The 24,661-nt window shown below is 43.6% G+C and overlaps 1 protein-coding gene and 1 long non-coding RNA gene across 2 annotated transcripts in view; both read left to right on the plus strand.

The window, feature by feature from the left end:
* Positions 1–1,044: 1,044 nt before the first annotated feature.
* OGFRL1 (opioid growth factor receptor like 1) overlaps positions 1,045–24,661 on the plus strand; it is a 91,018-nt gene continuing 67,401 nt past the window's right edge. Inside the window, exons 1-2 of the mRNA XM_030038683.2 lie at positions 1,045–1,153; positions 8,569–8,680. Coding sequence (XP_029894543.1) covers positions 8,609–8,680 — 72 coding nt within the window. The 5' untranslated portion in view covers positions 1,045–1,153; positions 8,569–8,608. The remainder of the gene's footprint in view (positions 1,154–8,568; positions 8,681–24,661) is intronic.
* Positions 19,616–24,661, plus strand: part of LOC115351676 — a 54,820-nt gene continuing 49,774 nt past the window's right edge. Inside the window, exon 1 of the long non-coding RNA XR_003926866.2 lies at positions 19,616–19,982. This is a non-coding gene — a long non-coding RNA (uncharacterized LOC115351676). The remainder of the gene's footprint in view (positions 19,983–24,661) is intronic.

The raw sequence follows: 24,661 nt of genomic DNA on the forward strand, positions 1-24,661 counted from the left end.
CGGCTTTCACCTCTGAATTATTTCTCCCGCTCACTCCTTGGGTAGAGAAGGGCCTTTGTGTCCCTCGCGCTCCAGAACCGGCGGGAGGGCTAACCAGGGGTGGCTGTCGTCCCCGGCGGAGACAACAACGGGACACAACGGTTCCGTCGGGGTTAACGGCACCGCTCCCCTCTCTACCACGAGTAAGCGGGACCCCAGCCCTTTTCTTTTTTTTTTTTTTGCCTTCTACCCCTCCCACCTCCCCGCAGGAGTACCCGCGGGGGCAGGCCGGCACTGCCGGGGGCCCAGCAGGGCCCTGCGGGCCCGGGTACCCACCGCCCGGCCGCGCCGCTGAGGGGACGCCGGCCCCGAGGCGCGGCGCGGGGCCGGCGGGGCCCGGCAGGGAGATCGCCGCGGCGGGGTCCCTCGCTCCTTCTCCCCGCTGCTCCTTCTCCCCGCTGCTCCTTCTCCCCGCTGCTCACGCCGGAGCCCGGCCCGCCGGCGGCGGCTCTCACAGGGCCGGACCCCGCGGCCCTCAGCCCGGTCCCGGGGGGGGGCGGGCCTACCCGCCGCTCCCCGCCCCATTGGCTCACCCTGGGGAGGGAGGCGGGGGGGGGGGGGGGGGGGACGCGAGACTCTCCCAGCTCCCCGGCGCCTCATTGGCCGGGGCTGCCCCTTTCCCCCTCAGCTAATTGGCGGAGCGGGCACGGGATCCCCTTCGCGGCGGCGGCGGTCGGTGGCGGCGTCCGGTCGGTCACCTGCGGCCGGGGCGGGCGGCTGCTGAGGGGAGGCGGCGCCCGCGGCCGGCTGGGGGGCGGACGGCCGGGGAAAGCCGGAGAAACAAAGAACATGGCGAGGGGAGGAGGAGGAGGAGGAGCCTGCGCCCTCCCCTCGCCGGGAAGGGCGCTCCGGGGGCGGACAATGCCCAGCCCGGCCCGCCCCGGACGGCGGCGGCGCCTGAGGGCGGCTCGTCTCCCCCCGCCCCTCGTCCCCGCCTCTGTGGCAGGGCCCGGCGGGGGGCTGGGCCCGGCCCCCGCTCCGCTCCGCCGGACGGGACGGGACGGGCTGGAGGAGGAGGAGGAGGAGGAGGAAGGCGGCGGGGACCGGGAGCGGGCCCGCGGCAAGTTTCGCCCGGAGTGGGAAAGTTGGGCGCGGCCCGGCGGGACCCGGGCAGGTAAGGAACGGGCAGCGGCGACCGGCGGGGCCCCGGGGTCGGTTCACCGCCTGCGGCCGGGGGCAGCGAGCGAGGGAAGGAGGGAGAGAGGGCCGGGGCACCTGCCCGGGGCTGCCCGCTCCGCCCGCCGCTGCCGGGCGGCTCCCGTGGGCGAGGCGGGCGCCGGGCCGGGGCCGCAGGTGCGGCGGGGAGGGGGCGGGCGGGTGTGCCCGGAGGGGCCCGGGGCCGGGTCCGGGCTTGGTCCGGCAGCCCCCGGCTCCGGGAACTTTTTCGAAACTTTTGACGGTCGGTCGGCCCCGGTCTGTGGGAGAACCGGCCGCCCGGGGGTACCTGGCCCCAAAGCCGGCGGGGACCGTGGTGCGGGTGCCGGTGCCGGCGGGGAAATCCCTGCTGAAATTCCCTTCCTAAAACTGCCTGGAGTCACAGACCTACCTGCGGAGAGGGGCCGGGGCCGCTGCCCTCGGGGAAGGGAAAAACTCTCCGGCCCGTTCTCCTCCCGCAGCCGCACGGAGCGGGAGTCCCTGCCGGTTCTTCTCCGCTCCCCACGGATTCCTTCGCTCTGCTCCTGGGTTATCGCTGCTCACGTCCGAACCGGTTCGGTAGTGTTGTCAGGCCTCGGTCGGGATTTTGATCCTTTCACTTTGTACTGAGGTGGAGACTTTTTTTTTTTTTTTTTCCCTTAAACTAACTAACGATTTGAGCATCCAGTTTGAGAGGTGATTTAAATGGATCTGTACTCAGCTTTTCAGCATTAGTTTTAAGATGTCTTGAGCTAGTTACCTGAAATTTGAATCTCCCGAAATGTTGAGGAAAGATGAAAGGTGTATCGCTGCGCTGACTAAAATCATGATTAATGTGTTCATAATTAATTCTGTTACAGTCCTCCCGTCCCTCCTCCAGATTTACATCCAGGCAGCTCAATTGCATATCAAAAGCCTCTTCTCATTTTCATGTAGTAAATCATTAGACTTTCAAACTGTTCTTGCTCCTTTTCTTCTCCCTTCACTCGCACCCTGAACGGTTGAAATGAAATTTTGGGGAGAGAGAGAGAAGAGTGTCTCCGCGTACTTGCTTGGGCACAAGTAATAAAGGCAGCTTAGCGATAGGAAAGCCAGGAGCGTAAATAGCCATTATTTTCTGTCCAGGGTTAATTAGTTATCATCTTTATATCTGCGCATGTAAGGATAGGATGGATAGAATTTTAAGGTGAAAGTGGCACAGCAGCTTTGGAAGGTACTGTTACACATCGCTCCAACTTAAGAAGAATATCTCTTTAAAATGTGTTGACATTTAATTGACCTTTGAAAGTTCATTCTGTTAATCATACTCAAAGCGCTAAAGCTATGGTTGACTGATCTGGTGTTCGTACATTCAGCCGTGCTCAGCATATAAATTCTGCAGCATAATTGCTACTTATTGAGCAAGAGTTTCTTTTCTTCTCCGAAAATGAGAAAGTTTTGCTTCGCCTGCGGCTGGGTGCTACGGGTAGAGTTGTGAATCCAAATGCTTTCCTGCCATCAGTTGTTGTGGCGGGTGTGGCCTCCAGCCAGGCAAGAAATTCCTTTGCTGAAACTGTGTTTTTCTCCTTCCTGAGGCCGCACATAGGGCAAGGTAACCTTGAAGGTTACTTCTGTGTCTGCTGGGAGTCAAACCACAACGGTTCACTTTTTTTTTTTTTTCTTCTTTTAAGCTCTTCTAAACTCCAGCTGTTTGGGTGGAGAAGGCTGAGTTTAAATAGGTTGATTGCAGAAGGTAACAATGACCACCCGCCCCCCCCAAACCCCTCAAAATTTTGGCTCTTAAAGTCAAACCTAATACACCCGTGTTAAAACGCATGCTACCTGCTTTATGGCTGTTGTCCATAGCTTTGTTGTAACCAAGACTCATATAGATGCCAAGAATGGAAGTGTTACGTGTAAGGTTGCTATTGAAAGATCTGGGTAAAGATTAATTTCTATTATGTTCACTTTCCAAAGGATAGGTTTCCCAGTGAGGTCAATATCGCTAGCAATATTTTTCGTGTGTCAAGACCTCTTGTGTCATATGTTGAATTTATAAGTCTATCTGTTTCCTCACGCGAAGGGAGGGAAATACTAAATGTTAAATGTGGTGTCTGTGATTCCTAATAGATCATTAGCTCTTTGCTGTTACCATTGAAAACTAATTAATAGCTCTTACTCTTAATTATAAATCTACTTATAAAGTTAGAGCCCTGGCAGTGCTGCTTTTCTAAGTACTTTTCTAAGCTATTTTCTCAATGCTGCTTTTGTAGCTGGAATCCCCTTCCCTAACCATAAAGTCAGATGTGATGTTCAAGCTGCGTTTGCAGCCGAGTAACTGCCCTGCCGCTCCGTAGGGTTAGGAGCTGTTAATCCCCGGGGAGGGGGGGTCATCCGAGGGAGTGCTTTCATCAGGGCTGCGTCCACCATCGTGCAAGTGCTTTGAATACTAAGAAGAGATCCTGTGGTTGAGTTTTGTTTGTTTTAGCACAATAGATACAAGTGCTGCCTGTGATTCGTTTCACTGAATCTTTAGAAAGCTGAGCGAAGATAAATATGCCAACAGCATGTCTGTACTTTCTGTACAGTTGACGGAAGGAGGAGGCAAGAAATCCAAGGGAGCTTAAGGGCTGGAGCGTGCAGATGCCCGACCTGCAGCTGCTCGCATGCCCGGCAGCCCAGAGTTGGCACCCGCTCCGTGTGGATGACCCGCAGGGAGAGGCCACGCAAGGTGTCCTCCGGCCACCGCGGAGGACAAGGAGCAGAGTGCCTCAGCTGACCAGCGGGACATGCAGCGAGAGATCTGCCACGCGGGCCGGCTCTCACAGAGGCTTAGGTCGTGGGTCTAGCTGGGCGAAGGTGTCGGTCCATTCGTATTATTTGGAGTTGCAAACGCTGTCCTGGAACGAGACGCCTGAGCAGGGTCCCCTTTTCCAAAGGCTCTTCTTTAGGTCATCTTGCTGATTTGGAGGAGTGGTTTGAATGTGTTGTTCTCCTGGGTGGCAGGAGGTCCTGGGCTGAGCCTCTCGCATTGAAATCGCTGGACAAAGCACGGATGGCATCACCACAAGGGCAAAGGCGTTCAAGTGGGGTAATGAAAGCAGACCTAGGAGGGCTTTAAACCTGAACGCTTCTTGTCCTAGTAGTTTGTATTGTACAAAAAGGTTTCTGGTGCAGCTGGTCCATTCCCAAACTCCTGATTTTATTGTTGGGGTAAAGGACAGATCTGGAAGTTCCACTTTGAAAAGCATGTTCCTGCATTTTGGCCGTTGAGGTGTGACAGGGTGAGCAGGGGATTTGAGAACCGCGTGGAGGTTTGGACGCGCGGTACTGGTTCGAGCAATGTTACGAAGGCTTCAGTGTTGGTACACGTACCCACTGGGAGAAGGTTGTGTGCTTGAAGGGTAGTAGCAGCTTAGCACGCATGTTTAAAGTTTTATTCATATCTAAAACTCTATCAGGCACCTAAACCCTTGAGGGTTAAGAGGGAGAGTCTTATGAAGGTGGTGGCTGATGTTCTTCATATCTGCATTCCTAGATTACTCTGAGGAGGATAATGTGAAGTCATTTCACTGAAGATTATGGCATTGCATGAAAGGAATGTAACATCGGGCCATAAATTAACAGAAACAAGAAAAGCTCATTCTCGGCTCTGGTTTGTTAATCCAGCCGTTTGCATATATAACCCTTTGCACCAAGAACTTGCACTGCATAAATGTGCCTTTTACGATAACAGAACCTACTGCAGCAAGTACATTTTTTCAGAGAAAAGTTCCCCTTCTCTTTTAAACTCAGGTGTGTGGAAAAGAAGTTGTACGTTATTCTCTAAGACTGTTTTTGCCTGTAATGCTTCACGTTGAATAAAACAGGACAATATCGAGGTCTTGATCAGCATTAGTCCAACAGATGCCTTTCCTCTGTAACCATTTGAAATTTAAAAGAAGCACGAGTTGGAGTGCAAATGCAGATGGGTGTAGTTGCATTTTAACATACTCACCGGTCAAGGTGAGCCCAAGCCATCCTAATGTGACATGCTTGACATAAGCCAAAGGGGATTAGTTATTAATACATTTGAAAAGTAAAGTCTGGTCCTGCTTCAATGTTTTTCTTCAATGACACATGTTCAAAATAAAAGCTTTGGTGACAAGTTGATTATAAACTTTCTATGAGTCTAAGCAACTGAGAGCTGTTCTTGGAGCTGTCAAGATAGGTTCTAATAGCTCTAGTTTTTAGCTGACTGCGAAAGCTATATTTATCCACTGGGGATTTTCTTTGCTAATAAACATCAGAAAAGTTTTTTGGATAGAAAACTATTTCATAGGTGTCCTCCTGTCCCCTTTTCTGTAACTTCTGGGCAATTATTTCTGCTGATCAGGAGCAAAATGCAGTTACATCACTTGTTTGCATCTGTAGAAGGCTGTGTGGGGGTAGCACTTAGAGTAGTTCTTTGTGACTTATACTGGAAGTTTTGGGGTGAAGGTGGGAAAGGAGGATAAGTTTAGGTTCCCAATGCCTGAAGCTAGCAGTAGGGTTTCTTCTGTCTTTGTGCCCTCTTCCTACCTGCCCCCCCCATCCCCGGTCTCTCACATGCGGCTCTGTGGTCAGTCTAATGCTTTCTTCTCTCTTCATAGGACTAAATTGTTTCTCTTTTTAACTTGGTGGATGTTTTTTCCATGTGCATATTAGTCTCTTGTAGCTTCTGCTCTGGAAAGCTGGCAGGAAAGACCCTTTCACGCTGATGAGAATACAGGTTAAGAGAAATTTCAAAGTGTAACATCAACAGGATTCAGGTTCGTGGCCCTGTCAGTATGATGTCAGCATTTTATCTGATTGGTCAGAGTATTTAATTAAAAACTGTGGGAACAAGCAAGTGTTTAACTACCTTGAGGCTGATGTTCAGCCTCGTTCTGTTCCCGCACGCCATAAGCCTGGTTATACCCAGGGAAGGGGGAGGCTGTTGGAAATAAATGAAGAATGGGACTTGAGTAGGTGTATTGCCCCAGCCTGTATGTGTGCAAAGGTTAATGCATGTGCTGCAAATGAACTCTAGTTTTGTTCTTTAAATGTTGCTGTTATGTTTTACTTGCGTAGTGCTATGAATAAACAAACATTTTATAAATTACTTTAGCACATGGTGTTGTTAACAAAGTTGCTTTCTGCACACTTTTAGTGGATGTGTTTCTTAACACAGTACCCAGAAGTTCTCTTGCATCTAGCACTTATTTCTGGTAAAGCTCAAGTACCTTTGGGACAAGAGTAATCAATGCATTGCACAACCTCATAGGTAAAAAAACGTAAGCTGAAGCCTTGCAGACTCTTCTGCAGCGTCTGGGGCTTGGGCTTACGCAGTTCGCTATGGATCACATTATGTAAAAATAGTCTTGTGGTCAGAGGCTGTATTTGTTTTGATCTACAGGAGACGAAGGACAAACATTATGATTGTGCTAATTATTCTGAGTCTTTATGTCCCAATTGTGCGTTTGAGCTCTGTACAAGGGAAGGAGTGATGGGAAGAGAAAAATGGCCTTCCTTGTATTTGCAAGGGAGTTGGGATGGGTGCTGCGTCCTGGCTATGGCCAAGCAGAATCGATTCCTGCATTAATTACCAGACCCTGAAATCAGAAATACAAGGGTAAAGTTGTAGCGTGAGGTGTGGCTCACTGGACCAATGCAAGGATCGGAGTTCCAGTCCCTGCTTTTCTTCAAGAGTACAGCAGGGTATAAAATACATTCCCCAGAGATGTGACTTCAGAGCAGATTAGATGTCCTGAATAAAGGACATAAGAAATGTGAGTTAGGAGACGGTTTGCAAAATACAGGATGGAAGCGTCCTAGAAATTCTTGGAGTATGTTGGGGCAGAGTTTTGTGTTTGAGGATGGCTCTGGTCAGCCCAAACATATGTTCGCTCCTGTGTGCAGGAATCTCGGATATGGACCACCTGCTGCCTGTAGTGTGAGTCCCCTGTGCCAGAGGCTTGTTTTCACTGCAGCTGTATTTCGCCTTCCCTTTGAATATGGACAATGAGGCTGATTATAGGTAGTTTGTTCACCCTGTTAAATCTGGTATGTTACGCTCTCTTGGGTAATGCTTCTCCCAAATAACCATCAGAAGGCACTATTGCCATTGGGGGCTGTTTCCTTGTCCAATATACGCTCTTTATTCTTGTGTTGAGCCAGTACATGGTCTTTGTATTTATCTGAAATAGAAAACCACTGACTTAAACGTTCTGCCTTGGGAACTGACACGGCAATGCATACTTATGCACAGCTTCAGGCCAGTCACCTGCTCCGCTCCACGGTGGAACAGCAGCCGGCAGGGCAGTCGGTCGGTTCTGCCAACAAGCAGGGTAATGCTCTGTGCCACCGGGGCATCACCCGCTTCTGCCGCCTGATACGAAAGGGCCGTTGAGCCCATTGCGCCTTCCTTTCTGGCCAGTACGTAAGGTTTGTGGCCTTCACAGTGATGCCCTCATGACACTGAAATGTAGAGTAGTAAACACCACTGTATTGTTCACTGATTCTATACCAGAGCATAAATATCGCTGATTTCCCTCCTTAGCCTTCCCTTGTTGCTGGAGCTGGTTGATTGAGAGAGATGTGTTTATCAAAGGCATCCTCCTTTCATGCGGTCACATGCTAGTTCAAGTACCTTCAAAAGGTGTCAGGAGTGCAAATCGATAAATAATATATTTTGAAAATATACATTTCAGTTAATAAGCCCTACTTACTGCATATCTTTTGCTTTTGTTGTGTGCTCATAACTGAGATTCCAGAACTGTCACGTGTGTATCCTTCTCCTTTTACAGATTGGTTTACTTTAGTTCCCCTTATTGCGTTCTTTCCATGCTCTTCTCAATCTCTATTTGTCTATTTCTTTGGTTTTCTCCTAATAATCTGGTTCTGTCTTGTGTGTGTGTCTGTCCATCCATCCATCTACAGAGGGCTTCTGTATGTCCCTTTTCCTCCAGAATGACTGCGTGAATAAATTCCTTCTCTTTCTTAAAGGCTTAACTAGGAGGACTCTGCGGATTTTGCTTTTCTGAAATGATGCTTAATCTCAGATTTATTGTATGGTTCGTTTTGTTGTGTAATCTGTACATTTCTTAAAATAATAAATAAGAGAAGTTGTTATGCCTGTCTCTGGTGGGAAATTTAACTGCTTCAACACAGGTTCTGAATACTTATGCTACCTTGGCAGTTAACCTTTATCTCCTATAATTGAGAGACAGCTGCATTCAGGAGTAATGTGTCACTTTAAACACAGTTGAAGTTTTAAATGACTATACCAGAAAAGGACACGGTTTTAATAATGGTTGTTAAAAGCTATCTGACTTCTTGCAGACAGTCCTAATAATGAGAACTATGTGATCTGAACTACTGGAATTACAATAACTTCTGTTCATGTGTGTGATACAGATTCCTGGAAACCTGAGGAGCAGTCTTCGGCGGCCAAAGAATGCAGTTCTCCCCAGAGGTGTGGGTATCTCGCGTGAAGGGGACTGAAGTAGGATCAGCTGGTATCCAAGAAGTAAGTTCTTGTTTTTTCTCCAGATATATTTCTACTGAGGTCCACAGTAGTATTCATTCACCTAAACGGACTAAAAGCTGATTAAAATCCCCAATGATTAGATATTGGGGAGAGACTCTTGGGAAGAGGCTCAAGAAAATGCACTACATGTTGTTCATACTTTTACCAATAGTTTTGACATCTTGTTCCCAAACATTTGGATGTTCTGTATCTCGTTTGGTGCGTAATTTCAACTGCTTGTCTGCAACTGTCTGCTCAGTGCAGGGGGAGCCTGCTTCTTCAGGCATTTTAGAGTGAGTTCAAATGCAGTTGGGAGAGTTGGATTAATTGGCAACAGTTGGAGATACTCATGCTGTATCATAACAGCTGTGAACTTGAGTTCATATAAGTAATGTGTGCTTAATCTTCCTGTGCTGTCAGTGACAGGAAGAGGAGGAGTAATTTTTTCCCATATTTAATGATGATCTTAAGGCTTTTGACAAGCAAATTTGAAAATGCATGCTACAAAGCAAGTTAGGAAACAATTGCCACAAGTCAAGTTTTTTCAAGTTCTATGCAGCTTTGAATTTGCGTTTTTATCTGTTGGTATTCCAGTGTTATTCTAATATGATTAAAAACTAATTTACCTGTCTGAGTTTCCATATCACCTCATCTGTATGGAAGGTGATGGAAAAATGCGAAGGCCTTGTTTTTGAATTCTAGCAGCACTTGGATAATTTTGGTTTAGTTGCTTTTTTTTTTTGGTGTGTGTGTGGGGGTTTCTTTCTTTTCTTTTCTCTGTCATAGAACCATAGAATGGTTTGGGTTGGCAGGGACCTTAAAGATCATCTCGTTCCAACCCCCTGCCATGGGCAGGGACACCTTCCACCAGACCAGGTTGCTCAAAGCCCCATCCGACCTGGCCTTGAACACTGCCAGGGATGGGGCAGCCACAGCTTCTCTGGGCAACCTGTGCCAGTGCCTCACCACCCTCACAGTGAAGAACTTCTTCCTTACATCTCATCTAAACCTACCCTCTTTCAGTTTAAAGCCATTACCCCTTGTCCTATCACTACCTGCCCTTGTAAAAAGTCCCTCTCCGGCTTTCTTGTAGTCCCCCTTTAGGTACTGGCAGGCTGCTATAGGGTCTCCCTGGAGCCTTCTCTTCTCCAGGCTGAACAGCCCCAACTCTCTCAGCCTGTCTTCACAGGAGAGGTGCTCCAGCCCCCTGAGCATCTTCACGTCCCTCCTCTGGACTCGCTCCTACAGGTCCATGTCCTTCTCATGTTGGGGGCCCCAGAGCTGAACGCAGTACTGCAGGTGGGGTCTCACAATAATCCAATAATCTCACTAATAATCCATTCATCTTGCTTGGAAATTTCAGAAGAGTGAGAGAAAAACAGCTGAATTTTTTTTTTAACTGAACGGTGCTTAGGCACCACCAGTTTTCCCCTTTCTCCTTCTGTGACAGGTAAATTCATTAAGACATTGAAAAGTTAGAATGTTGTTCATTTTTTCTTACCTGTATTTGTTCAAAACCTTATCAAGATCAGCATGTATTAAGGCCTTTTAATTGATACTCGAGTCTTGGACACTTTCTGCCTAAACACCTCTATAAGAATACTGTACAAATTAAAAAACAGAGCAGTAAAGATAACTGATCGCATTCTCTTGCCTAACAGTCCGTACTCTGTGCTAAAATGCCTCACAGTTTTAGACTGACCTTGCCTTGACTTTCATACAGATATGATCTGTTTGATGTCTTTTAAAAGCGGAAAGGAAGCCATACATTGAGTGGAACTACACATTGTTGCTGACATAATGTCCTTCATCTAATTAATTCCAAGTAGTAGGATTGTATAGTCTCCCTACTTTTCCCCCCTTTATGTAGTAGATATTAGGCCGGTGCCTTTACAAATGCAAGGCTAATCTCTGTTTCATGACTAGGTGTAATTAAGCTGAAATCTTTTAATTCTGCAATCAGTGATTTGCACCTAAGGATTTTTTTGTTGTTGCCTTTTTTTTTTTTTTTTTTTTTTTTTTACAGTCCATATATATTGTCTTGCAAGGTGACTATTTGTGTTTTTCTTAGCTGGCTTGTGATAAACAAGATGGAACTTGCCAGAAGAGGAACTCTTTTTTTCCTTTTTTTTTCAGAAGTATTGTTATAGGAAATATATTTTCTTACCCTCCTGTCCTTCAGTAGACCTCATGCAGGGATGTCAGTACCTCCTTGCCTTGGCAGCTTTGTGAAGTTGGGCACCTTACTGAGAGTTTCATAGCTTGTCCTGGTAGCTCTGCTAAGGAGAGGGTGAGTGGATCCCGTGGCTCTGGCGTGGTATACAGATGCCAAGTGCTAGGAATTCCTGGAATGTGGAGTTGTGCAGCACTGATAAAGTTTGCTTTGTTTCCCTAGTGACTTGACCCATTGAGAAAATGTGGTTCCCTAGGAAGCTTTAATAGCTCAAAGTTGGTATTGAATAAAGGGAAAGGCCCCAACATAATTCTGCTTGTTTTCACCTGCTGCCTGAAAGATTAATTTTCTTAACCTTAGTATAGAAAATATAACCCTGAGTTTTGAAAGTGATTTATAGAGATCCTTCACACTTATCAGTTTGAGTAAATACGCCGCAGGCTTCTGCGTTCCAGCTATGGTCTTTTCATAACCTACTCGGTTTACAGTGTGGTAATTTCATTTGGGGGCAAGAAAGTTTCAACGAAAAAACACCTTCTAATTAGAGTGATATAATCACTCTGCTTGCCTGCTGCGGTTTCATATGACTTCAGAAAAATAGTTGAGTGATTAATCTTTAATTTTCCCCATCATTAACTTAATAAGGAAATGGGAGATAGAATGAAAAACAAACAGCAGAACTGTACAACCGGGACGTTATTATGCCAAATCTTTTTGGCTTTTTCATTTGGTGAGAAATGCCATTCTGCCAACTATGTGAAGTGTAGCAGCAACTGGTTAGCTCAGATAATTTGTAGAAATCTTCTGACAGGTTTGAACTTTATTGAAGCCTTTGCAGAGTTTGCTAGAAGACTTCCTCCCTGTTCCCCACAGTCCCCTGTGGGTTGGGTGGGTTTTTTCCACGGTTTTATTTGGAAGCAAGTGTTGCATAAACTAACTTCTAGTATCACAGAATTCCCTTGCATCCACTTTTCTGTTGGGAAGGAATCCATCCTAGATGCTGTAGTGAAATACCCTTAAAAAGGGTTTGGTTCTATTTTCGTGCTGGTTGCTATCTTTAGTCACTGTGCTGATAAGCAAACTTAGTTGTGGAGTAGTGCATTTTATGTAATGAACATGACGGGATTGCTCTAGTCTCTTGGAGAACAAAACAAATGCAACAGTCAAAGCAAGTTGCTCTTTTCATATCTCTTTATTTTAATTCTTACCGGATGTGAAATAGGCAACCTAATACTGGAAGTGTAATGCTTGAAGAGAAAATACGCCTGGCTGTTTGCAAATGTCCCTCTGGAAGTCGTACTTTATTTCATTTGTAAATACTTATGACAACAGTCCCGTGTACATCTGTGGGTAGCAAGACAGCAACAGAAGTTGTAGCGATCTTAACTAACCTGCTCGGAGGCCTCTGCATGTTAATAATATAAAGTAAACAGCTGAGGAATGTGTATTGCTGTTGACAGTGAGCGACTGTAAACATCCTCGACTGGAAGCTGTGAAGCAGCAGATGGGGCTTTCAGTCGGATGTTTGCAGCTGCCAACTGCCACAGACGTCAAGAAATGTTTGACACCTAAAGCATAGTTGTCTGTTTAAAACTTCTATTTGGTTTATCACAGACATATGAATTTAGGCCAAACTGCGTACTGCTTAATCTTTCTTGTGAAGTCTGTGTCTGAATATCTAGAAGTTATCCAACCTCTGGTAGGAAAAAGAGCAAAAATGGAATCAATTAGGTTATATTTGTAACTGCAAACGCAATTCTAAGTTTTCAGAGGTGAGTTTCTGTGCAGCTTGCTTGGCTGTACAGGTTGCTTGGCTTCATTTCCAGACTCTGCTACAAAGTTTTTACAAGATTATTTCACATATTTAGCATCTCTGCAATGGTTCATTTAGAATTTGAAATCCTAAGCCTTGTAGGAAGCAATCACTTAGAGGAGTTATGGAAACTAAAAATGCGCCAATTAAAGCAACTGTGGAAAGGAAAAGTATAAAAAAAAAAAATTTTCCGGTATGAGGCCCAACCCTACAAAATGATGGAGAGGTGAGGGAGATTTCATGCAACCAGGTTCATCTCTGATGTATCACAGCGTCTCAGCTGTCTGAGGTTCAGTGATCCTCCCCCTTCTCCCTTTCCTTTCATTCTCCTTCCCTCCTCCCTTTCAAAAAGAGGAGGAAGTGCTGAATGCTGATTCATACTTTTCTAGAAGTCAGTTGAGACAATTTCAAGACTCCAGTCCTGCCAACTAGTTTTATGTGTGGGTGGACCCCTGTGCTTAAATATGACCCCAGGACATAGAGAACAGTTTATGTGATTGGGACGGTATTTAACGATGATTGCTATCATACCAGAAAAAGAGCAGTGAGGTTGTAGCACATAACTGATTTAAGTTGATACTGAAAGCACTTGTGTATTCACTCTTGAGAGAAGATATGCATCTTGTTCGTATGTATGTTAAATATCTATGCGTTCGGTAAAGAGAGTTTTGTGGTTAACTTGTTTTTTCTTGTCGTCGGTATCCTTGTTTCTCATATATGTATGCATGCTCATATAAAGTATGAGGGGACATAATCTAAACATTAATCTGTCCCTTTGTTTCACATGAGACAGATAACCTAAGATTCTGTGGAGTTTCTGACTTTTTTTTAAAGGAGCTAATGTCCTGGTCAGAGTTCTTATAAAACATTATTGACATGTAGGTAGCTAAAGCAGTGTGTGCAGTGTCAAGAAAGCATGCTCTATATTTGAGGAGACTTCACTAATCCATGCTTTGCAAATAGCTTTCAGTGTAGATTCATACACTTGCCATAGATTCAGCTTATATTGTGTTTCAGTAGCGCTTGAAGGCTTCTGTTAGGATTAGCACTGTACATCATCTTGCGTGTTTCCCCGTCAGTAGTAAGGTACAAGCTCTCCCAACAAGGGATTACAGTCTAATTCAAGACCAGTGGCATCAAAGTGGAATCCAGGTGGTGTGGGCAGGGGACAAATGGGAAGAGTGAGAGGAAAACCAGGGGGCACACGGATGGTCTTGGGAGTAATTGTCTGCGTGTGTAGGTGGCTTTGAGTTGTCTGCCTAATTAAAATGAAGACAGAAGACATATCTTCTTAGCCAGTTATTTGTCTGGCTATAAATATCGTGAAAGGTGATGGTTTGGTTGGATGGTATGTGCATTTGAAGTTAGGACAGACACTGATGAAGCTGTGTTTTCAGGTTGATCTTTTTTTCGAAGTACAGCAGAGGGAGCAGGTGAAATGGGCAGAGGTTTCCAAAAGCCTTTTCTTGCAAATCTGAGAAACTCTGAAAAGCTTGTAGTGAACTCGGAAGAAGAGTCAGTATGAATACAACATTTGACTTAAAAGTATTGCAAATTTAGTGACGTACTAGTGACCAAGTTCAGGGCCAAGGTAGATGTCAGAGGTAGGGCTTACATTCACTGTAGAAGTAGCTGAATTTTCTGTGAGTATCTATGGCAAAAGAGAAATGGAAATTACTGACAACAGTGAGGTTATATTTGTGAATGATAGAGATGGGTGTTACTGTTGACAGTAACTGACTGTAGGACAGTAATGAAGAGAGTTGTAGTTCAACGAAGTTTTTAGGTGAGTGCTTCTGCAACCTTTCTGGGCTTAAAACTGGCTTTATTGACAACCCAGAGAACTTCCTAAGTGACCTTGCAATGAAATTCATGAGACTTGGACACACTTGAGAAATGCTATCTAGGCAGAGGATTCTTGACATAATCTCCTCATCTGGAAAGCTTCACTATGTATTTGAAGAAGAGCATTGAGCAATAGGAGAGAACTTGCATAGGCAGAGTATTTAATATCAAAAGCATTAAGTACCTCCTGTGAAGATTTACATATTGATAGTATTTGTGCTTTGGCAGGAAATTCTTTCAATACCCATTCTATTACTCTTCTTCCTGAATTACGTACCGTCTCAAAGTTCAGCGTGTTTCCTCTTGGAAAATGTAGTAGTAAGTTGGGACTGTTTTCTTCAGCCTCTAATCTGACTACATGCACACGAGGAGTTTTCTCCCAGAAAAACAGCTTCAGACACGTAACCCGCTCTTCTGCCAGCTACCTCTTAAAACCTGATAGGGCTAAACTTTGGAAGAACATTAGAGCAGTGGTCCTTAATTTCTGTCTGTGGCGGAAGCTGCCCGCTATCTTTGCATTACCCTAAATGCTGGTGTATGTTATCTTACCTGGTACTTGTTGAGGTCACTGTCTCACTTGGAAGGCAGGATCTTGCTTTCAGGCCCTGGCTTCAAGATTTGGGTAGGTCAAGTCAAGCCCTCTTCACCCCTCTACTGAATTAATGGACGTATTCTTAAAAAGGCTGCTTACCTCCCCAGCCCTGTTTGAAAGGGAAGAGCAGTTTTTGTCTGAGGGGTCCTGGTTTTGACTCTGCAGAAGTTCTGTCTGCTGGCCAGGAAGGAGAGAAGGAAAAGGGGAAAGTCAACTAGTGCTACTTAACCACGCATGCTGTTTATGGAAATCATCTTTAAAATGACGGGGCAGCTGTTGGAAAAGCCACAATCCATCTGCCTACATATGCACTTGTTATGAAGAGAATACAGTTGATGATGTGAATGGAAAGCTTTCAGTACTGAGCTGCTGTTCCTACTCAAGCCACACTCAAAACTGTAAATTGTTCAGATATGTGCTTTAACTCTTTGCCTGAAAAGTGACAGTGTTTAATAGCCATGCTTCTTGGGGAGTTTTCCTTGTTAATGATATGTGACATAGGCGTTATACAATGTGCTTGTTTTGTTTAAAAGCAGTAAAAGAAGAGAATAATCCTGTAGCTCTACAACAAATCTGAATTGGAAAGGATGATTCTTCTGAGTTGAATTGGGCTTATAACTTTTTTCCCTTTAAGCAGTAATTTATAGACCAAGATGCATGAAATCACTCCTTTTTTTTTGTACTGATATATACAGACTGTTCTGTTTTTTCCTAAAGCTTCAAACAGTTATTATGAAACAAATAAACGAACAAAGGATATGAGAAGGAAGCCACGTGCCGTGCAGTGACATAGTGTTTTTCCAGATGATGGCTTGAGGCATCTTTTTTAGCTGTGGATGTAGATGTAGCTTCTTTATTTAACAATACTTCTCTTGATTTAATATGGATAGCTGGCATTTTGCTCCTATTCAGACTTCCTGTCACTGGCACTTGATTTTTCTTGTGAGTAAATTGGAGATATTTTCAGTAACTTTCTGTCTTGTGTTGCTGAAGACTTTTTCTTCCCCCCTTTGATTAAATACATACCTCCTTTGATAATGCAGAGCATAGAAAATTAACTTCAGAGCTTCTGCCTATAGCAAGCCAAGAATATCAGTGGAAGAGAGGGATATTGCTCAGGTTTTTTTGCAGTCTCTTCTGGGCATCCAGGTGTATTTCAGTCAATAGTTGGTCTTTCAGCATCTGCCTGGAGGAGCTCTGAGCCCTTCTGTCCTCTTCATTGCACTCTTTTTTTTTTTTTTTTTTTTTTTTTTTTTTATTCTTGTCTTGTGTAGGGGCAGAGGATTTGCTTTTAGCTCTCCAGGATGCTGTGCAGAGGTCTCTTGTCTCTTTGCTTTCACCAGATCACTCGTCTCTCTGCCTTCCCCTGACTCACCTTTATTCATTAGATGCAACTTAAACTGCTTGCTTTTGTCTTCAAGGCCATCACAGCCTATACATGTATTAACTCCCACATCCAGTTGTCCTGTAATGCTATTCTCAATTACTGGCTTGAACTTTTTCTGTCTTTTTCAAAGTCTTCAAACTTTTTTGCTCAATTTCAGAAATAAAAGGCTAATCAGTCAACAATCTTTCTAACTACATTGTTGTAGTAAAAGCTTTGGGAAGAGTTTGTGCACTCTTTTGAAGGCCATAAGCTGTTAAGAGATCTTCTTACAATAATGTTTATAGTACTTCTTTTTTCCCTTGCCCTCATCACCTTCTGTATACTTTGAGAGTAGGATTAATATTTTCTTATTGCAGTGTTGACTTTGCAGAGTTGATAGCTGCTTTTCTGATGTGTTCTGCCATTTCTGGGGAAACTGCCTGCTTTATCCTCTGCAGAATGGTGAAAACATTTTACTTCCTCCAGAAAGGTTTTCACCATTCTGTATAGCAACATGTATATCCTTTATGTTCCTTTATATATATATTTTTATATATATATATGTGCTTGAAACTAATTATATTAAGAAATTCTACTATACAAGGCTGATATGCTCTGCCTTGTATTTTTATTTGAGTGTGTGTACATATGCGTATACACACATATATGCATACATGTATCAGGGAAGAAGAAGAAAGAGGCAAAGGAGGCTGTGCAAATGGCTCAGTTTTTTCCACCTGTTGCCTAGATGTGCATGTTGAGCAGAGTAAACAAGCTTTGTGTTCTAGAAGTTCTTAATACAATTAGTTTCAAGCATTCTAGCTGTGTTTTATTTACGACAAAATTCCGTGGAATATGTGCTCATCTGAAGCTCTTGCTCAAAAATTGTTCGTTGAAAAAAAAAATAAAGCAACTGAATATTTAGTCTGTTTATGTTAAGAGCAAATGCTGCTCTTTCTTTAGAGCAAGGATCTTATTAGTGTGTCAGCAATTTAATGTATGGAGACTAGAATGAGCTGTGAAGTTCCTCTATTTTGATTGAAAGCTATGTAACCTTAAAGCCTTTCTGCATATCTGATGTGATTCTGGGATTCATAGCAGTGATTAATTCTATAGCTATAAATGCTCATCATCAACATCCTGAAATGTTTTCAAAACATATGGAGGGGTTTTTAACAGCTTAAACTAAACAGTGGTGAAATAAGGGAAGGCCTATGTGAAACACATTTACAACAGTACTTACTATCTCATAGAACCATAGAATGGTTTGGGTTGGCAGGGACCTTAAAGATCATCTCGTTCCAACCCCCTGCCATGGGCAGGGACACCTTCCACCAGACCAGGTTGCTCAAAGCCCCATCCAACCTGGCCTTGAGCACTGCCAGGGATGGGGCAGCCACAGCCTCTCTGGGCAACCTGTGCCAGTGCCTCACCACCCTCACGGTGAAGAATTTCTTCCTAATATCTAAGCTAAATTTACACTCTTTCAGTTTAAAACCGTTGCCCCTTGTCCTGTCACTACCCTCCCTGACAAAAGAGCCCCCCCCATCTTTCTTATAAGCCCCCTTTAAGTATTGAAGGGACACAATAAGGTCTCTCTGGAGCCTCCTCTTCTCCAGGCTGAACAACCCCAACTCTCTCAGCCTGCCTTCACAGGAGAGGTGCTCCAGCCCCCTGATCATCTTCGTGTCCCTCCACTGGACCCGCTCCTACAGGTCCATGTCCTTCTTATGTTGGGGGCCCCAGAGCTGGATGCCATACTCCTTGCAACTGTACCTGCTATGAGAGTTTTTGGTCTTTGTATGAATAGTGATGTTCCTTGAGACACTCAGGCCAGTAACTGGAGCTTCTATGTAATGCATGGAAAGCAGTGAAAGGAAGGAAACTGGCTTAGGTCCTAGACTTACAGGGCAAGACCCAACTAGGAGCAGTGGGGAAAAGAGTATAAAGCGACATTCAAACAGTTCTGGAGGGTTGGCACAATGTCCTGTCTGCTAAACCATGCTAAACCTTCTCCAGCTCTTCTCCAAGAAGTCTGCATGCACAGCAGCGTCTTCACAAATATTTCAAAGACACAGGTCAGACCCATTTGAAGTGGCTGTATATATTCTGCAGGGCTTGTTAGATGAGGCCCGGGGCTGTGACCCTGCAGGTGTACAGCTCTGACCAAAGGTGGCCCTGGAAATGGTATAGGAGCCATTTGGCAGGTCACATAAATACAGGTATATGTGAATCAGCTGAGTACCTCAGAAATGGTTACTTGCTTATTTTCTGAGCAATTAAGCTTCTTCACAAAGAAACAAATAGGAATTAAGGTTCTGAAAGTAAGTACAGTGTTGTCTTAAGGTGGGAAAAACACTAGAAATGTGGTTTCTCTGTCCCACAGTGGGTTTGTGTGGTTATCATTACCTTTGAATACTCTGAGGATTTAACTGTTCATGAAAGTTGGTAGGAAATACCTGTGAAAAGGATTCACATTGCTGAACTTACTACAGCTGTGCTATAGTTAAATATGTCTGAGCTGGCCTGTTCTAGGCTTACATTAATGAAGATGGAGAGGCCCTTTTACAGGACAATTTATATGATTTATTTTAGATACATATTTAGGAGTGGGATGACTTGTCCCCAGTTGCCCTGCTTATTTCTCTCCTTTATCTTCAAAGTAAGTCTAGGATAACTAGCTCAGGTGTGGGTATCTTGGCTTATAGAAGTCCGTATGTGGTCAGATGAATACAATCTTTTTTCTCAAAGGAGGAAATTCAAAAGGTAGAAAGCTTTTGAACAACACAAAGTGAAAGATGAAACATGAACAGCAAAAGCGGAGCACTTTGGAATGGCTTACAAAAATCTTACTAGTTGTGGAAGAATCCATAATCAAGGGAGATAACAGAGATAAAATGTCTGAGAATAGAGGTGGAAATGGCTCTTAAAAATACTCTTTCCCTTCCTCCTGCCACCAGAAATCCCTAAATAGATGGCTGTCAGCTTTTATTCCATGAATATAAATTAGCAGATAATGAAGCAATGTATAAAATTAGTAAGGAAATGACATGGAAGGAGGGAGGACAGCTGGACAGTCAGAGAAAGGAAGATTTTTATTAGAAACAAAAGTAACTAATGTTGGTGCCACGTAGAAGTCAAAGTCATAGAGCACTGCCTAAAAACAACAATGCTTGATAGATTTGTCAGGTATGCGATTAAAAAGCTAGATTTTAGTCAGATACAAACGTTCATGGCATTCTTGCCACTTCAGCAAGCCAGGAGCATGTTTAACAACAGCTATTAAAATGTGACATAACTTAGAATATGCCAATAGCTTGTATCAAGGAGCTAGAGAGGAGTAATATGAGAAACTCTGGACTGCTAAGCTAAAATTAGAGTATTCCAAATTACAGGTAGAAACTAAATTGTGCTGGGGCTTAACTGGGTGAGTAGAGTGTATGACTGCTTATAGGCTGTCAGCTTGACATGGTTTTGGACAGAAGTACTGAAATAGGACTTGGACCAAAGTAGGTAAGTGGAGTAAATCATACTGGGAAATGGAACTCATCTACTGTGTCATCTTTTAATTTTATTTCAGGTTAAGTCAGGCAGATTAGTAGCTTCATACAAACACTAGCCTTTATGATTTATTTCAGGATATTGGATTTGGCATCCCAAACATCCTGATGGAAAAAATTGAAATAGTAAAAAGTCTAAATATGATGTCTCAGAGGGATTAAACATTGGTGAACAGATTTAAAACTATAATTGTCAATGAATAATCATTGTTGAGTGGTATGTTTCCCTGGGGTGGAGAGAGGTAGGCATTGATTCTTTATCTTCTCTTGGTTTCTTTTTTTTTTTTGTTGGTTTACCTAGAGGAAACCAGAGTTATTCCTGTTAGCTTACAAGTGAATTAAATATTGGAAAGGTACAATGAAGATGGGAACAGGTCATATAGAAGTCTGCTTGTATCTCTTGGGCAGCAAGCTGGTACTGTTCATCTTGAACGCAACCGAAATGTATATATATATACATGTTGAGAAATCAGAAAATTAGGGTATGTTTATACTTGACTTTTCTGTTTGTGAAAAATGCATTGTGGGTGCCTACTGGATAATGGGTTGAAGGAGTTGTAAGAATATGTGCTTTTAAAAGGCAAAGGAAAGAATTATGTGAAATGCTATGCCTCCAGGATGAATTTATATTATAACAGTGGGGAGGTAGAAAAATGACACAATGTAAGCCTGAGTGGTATTTTGTACTTTTCTCTAGCAGTATGTGCTTTTGAGGATAGTTGGACCGTGGCTATGACCTAGTATGTAGCTTCTGTGTTGGAAAAGGGAAGGCAAGGTTGCTGGCCTATTGCAAGGTAGTGGGGAGTGCTAGGAGATAGGGGAATAGAGGGAGGCATGAAGAAGGAATGTCTTGCTCAGCAAAAAAAAAAAGAAAATGAGAAAAAGCAAGCTAGTAAAGCTGAAAATGTGGAATGGACAAACATGGGAAAAAACAGTACCAAAACCTCGAAAACAAGCACTGTAGATAAAGCTTTTGAAATACTTTGATTTTTTTCACTCCGGGTTTTGAGTCGAGCAGTTGAGCGTGACTCTGTCAGGCGAACTGTGTCACCAGTGTACCTCTGACGCATCTGATCAAAAGCATTCCTGCGTGCCCCAGTGAGAGGGTGGAAGCGGAGCACTGACCAGCCCTGTGGGGAGCGAGGGTGGGGACAACTGCGTGGGAGGGATCAGCCTTTAACTAAAGGTGTCCTCAGGGGCTCCAACTTTGCTTTTGAGCAAGAGAGACGGAATGCTTAATGTCTTCTGAAAATCAGGCCTTTAGGAGTTATCTCTACGCAGTCAGCAAAGAATGCTGGTTTTGTCATAAAATGTAGTTGTGCTGTTTTGACTCCTAAAGAGGATCTTCAGGGTCGTCTTATGGCTTGTGTTGGATGGTGTTTTTGAAAGGAGTAGAACTTGGCTATATAAAAATAACGCGTTAAAAGTGTCATTTGAATGTTCAGAGAGTTGTCCGGTCTCAGACCTGGAGTAGCTGAGCTACGGATTACTTCTAACACTTCAGGATACAACACCACTACGAGCTGAGGTTAATAGATCAAATTCCTAAGTCAGTCAGTCTCTGATTCATCTTTTAAGTGTTGTTCCAGGTCTTCAAAGTAAGCCAAACTCTCTACAGCAACAAATGTTTCTACTTCTCCGAGCATACTGAACAAGTAAATAAAATAAGTTCAGCAAAATCCAAATGCAGTTTGGCAAGCCAGGATACTTACTGCTGGAAATAGTTGCCAAAATTGCCTTGGAAAAGCTCTTCTCTGTTTTCAGTAGATTTGGAATTAATTCAGACAAGATCTCAGCTCTCTCTCCATGGGAATGTTGTGACTCTCTTAAATATTCCTACTACTGGGTGGATTGTGTGTAATGAGTATAGCTATAGAAGCGCTGGGTGCAGGGTGGTTTCCTTGCCCAGTGTCTCTCGTCTCTGAGCTCTGAGAACTGGGTTATAGCTGCATTAGTGGAATCATTCAGATGCTTGTTAAATAAATGGGAAAGGAGGACTGTGTGTGCTTGTAAACCTTACAGTGAAGGGACAATACTTTCTCCAGTGTTCAAACGTTAGTAGTTGTTCTGTCCAAGTCTGGCCTCGGTGAAGGTCTGATTTCTGTAGACAGAACACAGTCAGGAGGGCTTCTGGGTTAATAGGCAGGAGATTAATTATCTTCTCTTGGAAACAAATCCCAGAAGATAGAGGAACCAAAGAATAATGGGAAGAGGTCTGTGCTAATACCCTCCAGTGTATATATTTATTTTTTTTTTTCCCCCCGTTCAAATTTCTTGTGCTGGTAGTAGCACAAATACAGATTAGATGCTACTGTTTCAATTCAGGCTGTTCGCTAGCAGTAGGGAGCAAATGGTTTGAGGCATTAGTTAAGCTTTCCAGGTATATGTGATGATACGGAAAATAGTATTTTTACACTTTGTGCAAAAGTAAGCAGGTAAAGAATGAGAAATAGGTGATGGCAAACAGTAGCATTGGGGGTGGGAGATGAATAAATAGCAGTCTAAAGACAGCAAGAACACTGCTGTGGAATTTGAAAGCTGTCATAGGTCTTGTTTCCTCTCTTATTTATTTTTTTAATTTTGTATTCCTAACCTGACAGAGAGTAGAATATTCAGGCTATAGCAAGATGCTGGTGTGGCCAATAATGATGCCTAAGATGGATGTTCGAAGCAACTTAGATGCCAAAAATTAGACAGCATCTCCCTCTGGAGGTCTTTAAAGGCATCTCTGTCTGTGCAGGGAACCTTGTACTTATATTAGGAAAACTGCATCATTAAGTTCCTAAACCTTGGAATTATCCTGGATACTCTACTTGCTTCTACCCCACCCTGCATGTTCAGTAAAAACACAATATATGGCAGAACCAGACAGGTCACTGACTGAATGGGAGAACTAACCTGTTCTGTATGAGTGGGTTTTATGCACCATACTAAAGAGAAGTTGATTAAGGCAGTTCATGCAGGCAGCTTGCATAGAAGACTTTGGCAAAAAGCTTCTAGTCTAATCTTCTGGCAAGTGAATAATTGATCTAGGGAAGAAATTACATTTGGCTGCTTCTTTAGAAGGTCGGACCCTAAAGAAGTTACTGCAAAGGCCAAATCTCTTACCTAGCACCAAAACCCCAATAATGTATAGCCTAAGACTATTCTACAAGTGATAGCTATCTTCTTGTCCATTGGTGAAAGAATAAAGGGTGCATTCTGTTCATGACTGATGAAAAACATTTAAGTTTTATACTTCTGCACCAAGTTTCTATGCTCGCTCTCTTCATAGTCGGTAAAAATTTAGTTGGTAGAGTCATTGAGGCCTGGATAGCAGCCCTCTGGTCACCTTCCTAAACATAGTGCCCGTTAGGATCTCTAAAGCATTGGTGAAAATTGGATAATGTTGATGGATACGACCTGGGACCTGCAGGGTTTACAACAGAGGCAACTGCAAGTGAGGTGGAAGTCCCAGAATGTTTAAACTGACAGCAGATACCTATGTCTAGGTACCTGAATTACACCCAAAGTGTCTGCTGTAGGATAAAGCTGAATCTTTCTGTAGGCTTTTTTGACTGTAGGGGAAGTTTATGTGTCTTTATATGGTTTAGGTGTCTTATCGGGAATTGAATCCTACCCTAAATGTCTTTGTCTTGTTCTTCTTGAATCTGTAAATAGCCAGGCATACCTGTTTGGATAAAACCCGTGTAAGAAGTTCTAGGGAGAATCAGGATTTCGCCTGAGAATGTCAAAACGGCATATTTTTTTATAGGTCTGTGCAGTGTTACATTGTGGTGAAGTGTTGACAGTGTTCAAAGATAATCTGGCATTTCATTCCCAGAGTAAGTCTCTTTTCCCTTGAGAAGTCTCTCAGGATTTAGTATGGCTTTTATTCTTTTTGAAACTATATTGTCCCTCCTGTCTGTCGTCTAATCCACGTGGATGTTTTTCTGTAGATCTATGCAGAACACGTGGGAGCTTTGTGAAGTTGGTAACGCTGTGTTTGTCCTCTACCATCTGACAGCCTAAAGACAGGAAGCTAAAGGGTTTCAGTTTCAGGATGGATCAAGTGGAGTATATTGGAAACCTGTAAACAAGAATTCTGATCTTCCCTCCTTTTCCCCTTAAGTCTGCACCATAGCAACTATCTACACAGAAGGATTTCATGTCTTGTATGAGGAAATCTGTAGAGAAGCCTTGTTGTTCTTTTGTTTCTGACACAAAGATACGTTACATGAACATATCTGGTGCTGTCTTGGAAAGTTGGGTGTTTCATTCCTGGGAGGAACTGAATGCAGGTATCAGCTTTGCTAAAAGATCTTATTTTTCTGTTACGCTTCCTTCCATGTCAGTGTGCTGAGTTGAAAATCCGATTGTAAAGGAGCTGTGAACTCATACCGAAAAATAATGTGCAAGTTTTCTAATCTGAGCATTTCTCCTTCTCAACAGGAAGATCTGTAGGTTTTCCATGTTAGTTAAATGGAATTAAATTGGTAGCTTTAGGAAAAGGAGAACACGTTTCAGTGTTTCGGTACAGAGTTTGAATGATTAAAATTTGGAACTGAACACATTTTCGCCTCGGGCATTTTGCATTTGCTGCTTATGAGGATAGAGTTATTTCAGAATGATTTGGATCTTTTGTCAGTATCA

This window comes from Aquila chrysaetos, chromosome 2 (assembly GCF_900496995.4).
Source record: "Aquila chrysaetos chrysaetos chromosome 2, bAquChr1.4, whole genome shotgun sequence".
In the NCBI taxonomy this organism is placed as follows: Eukaryota; Metazoa; Chordata; class Aves; order Accipitriformes; family Accipitridae; genus Aquila; species Aquila chrysaetos.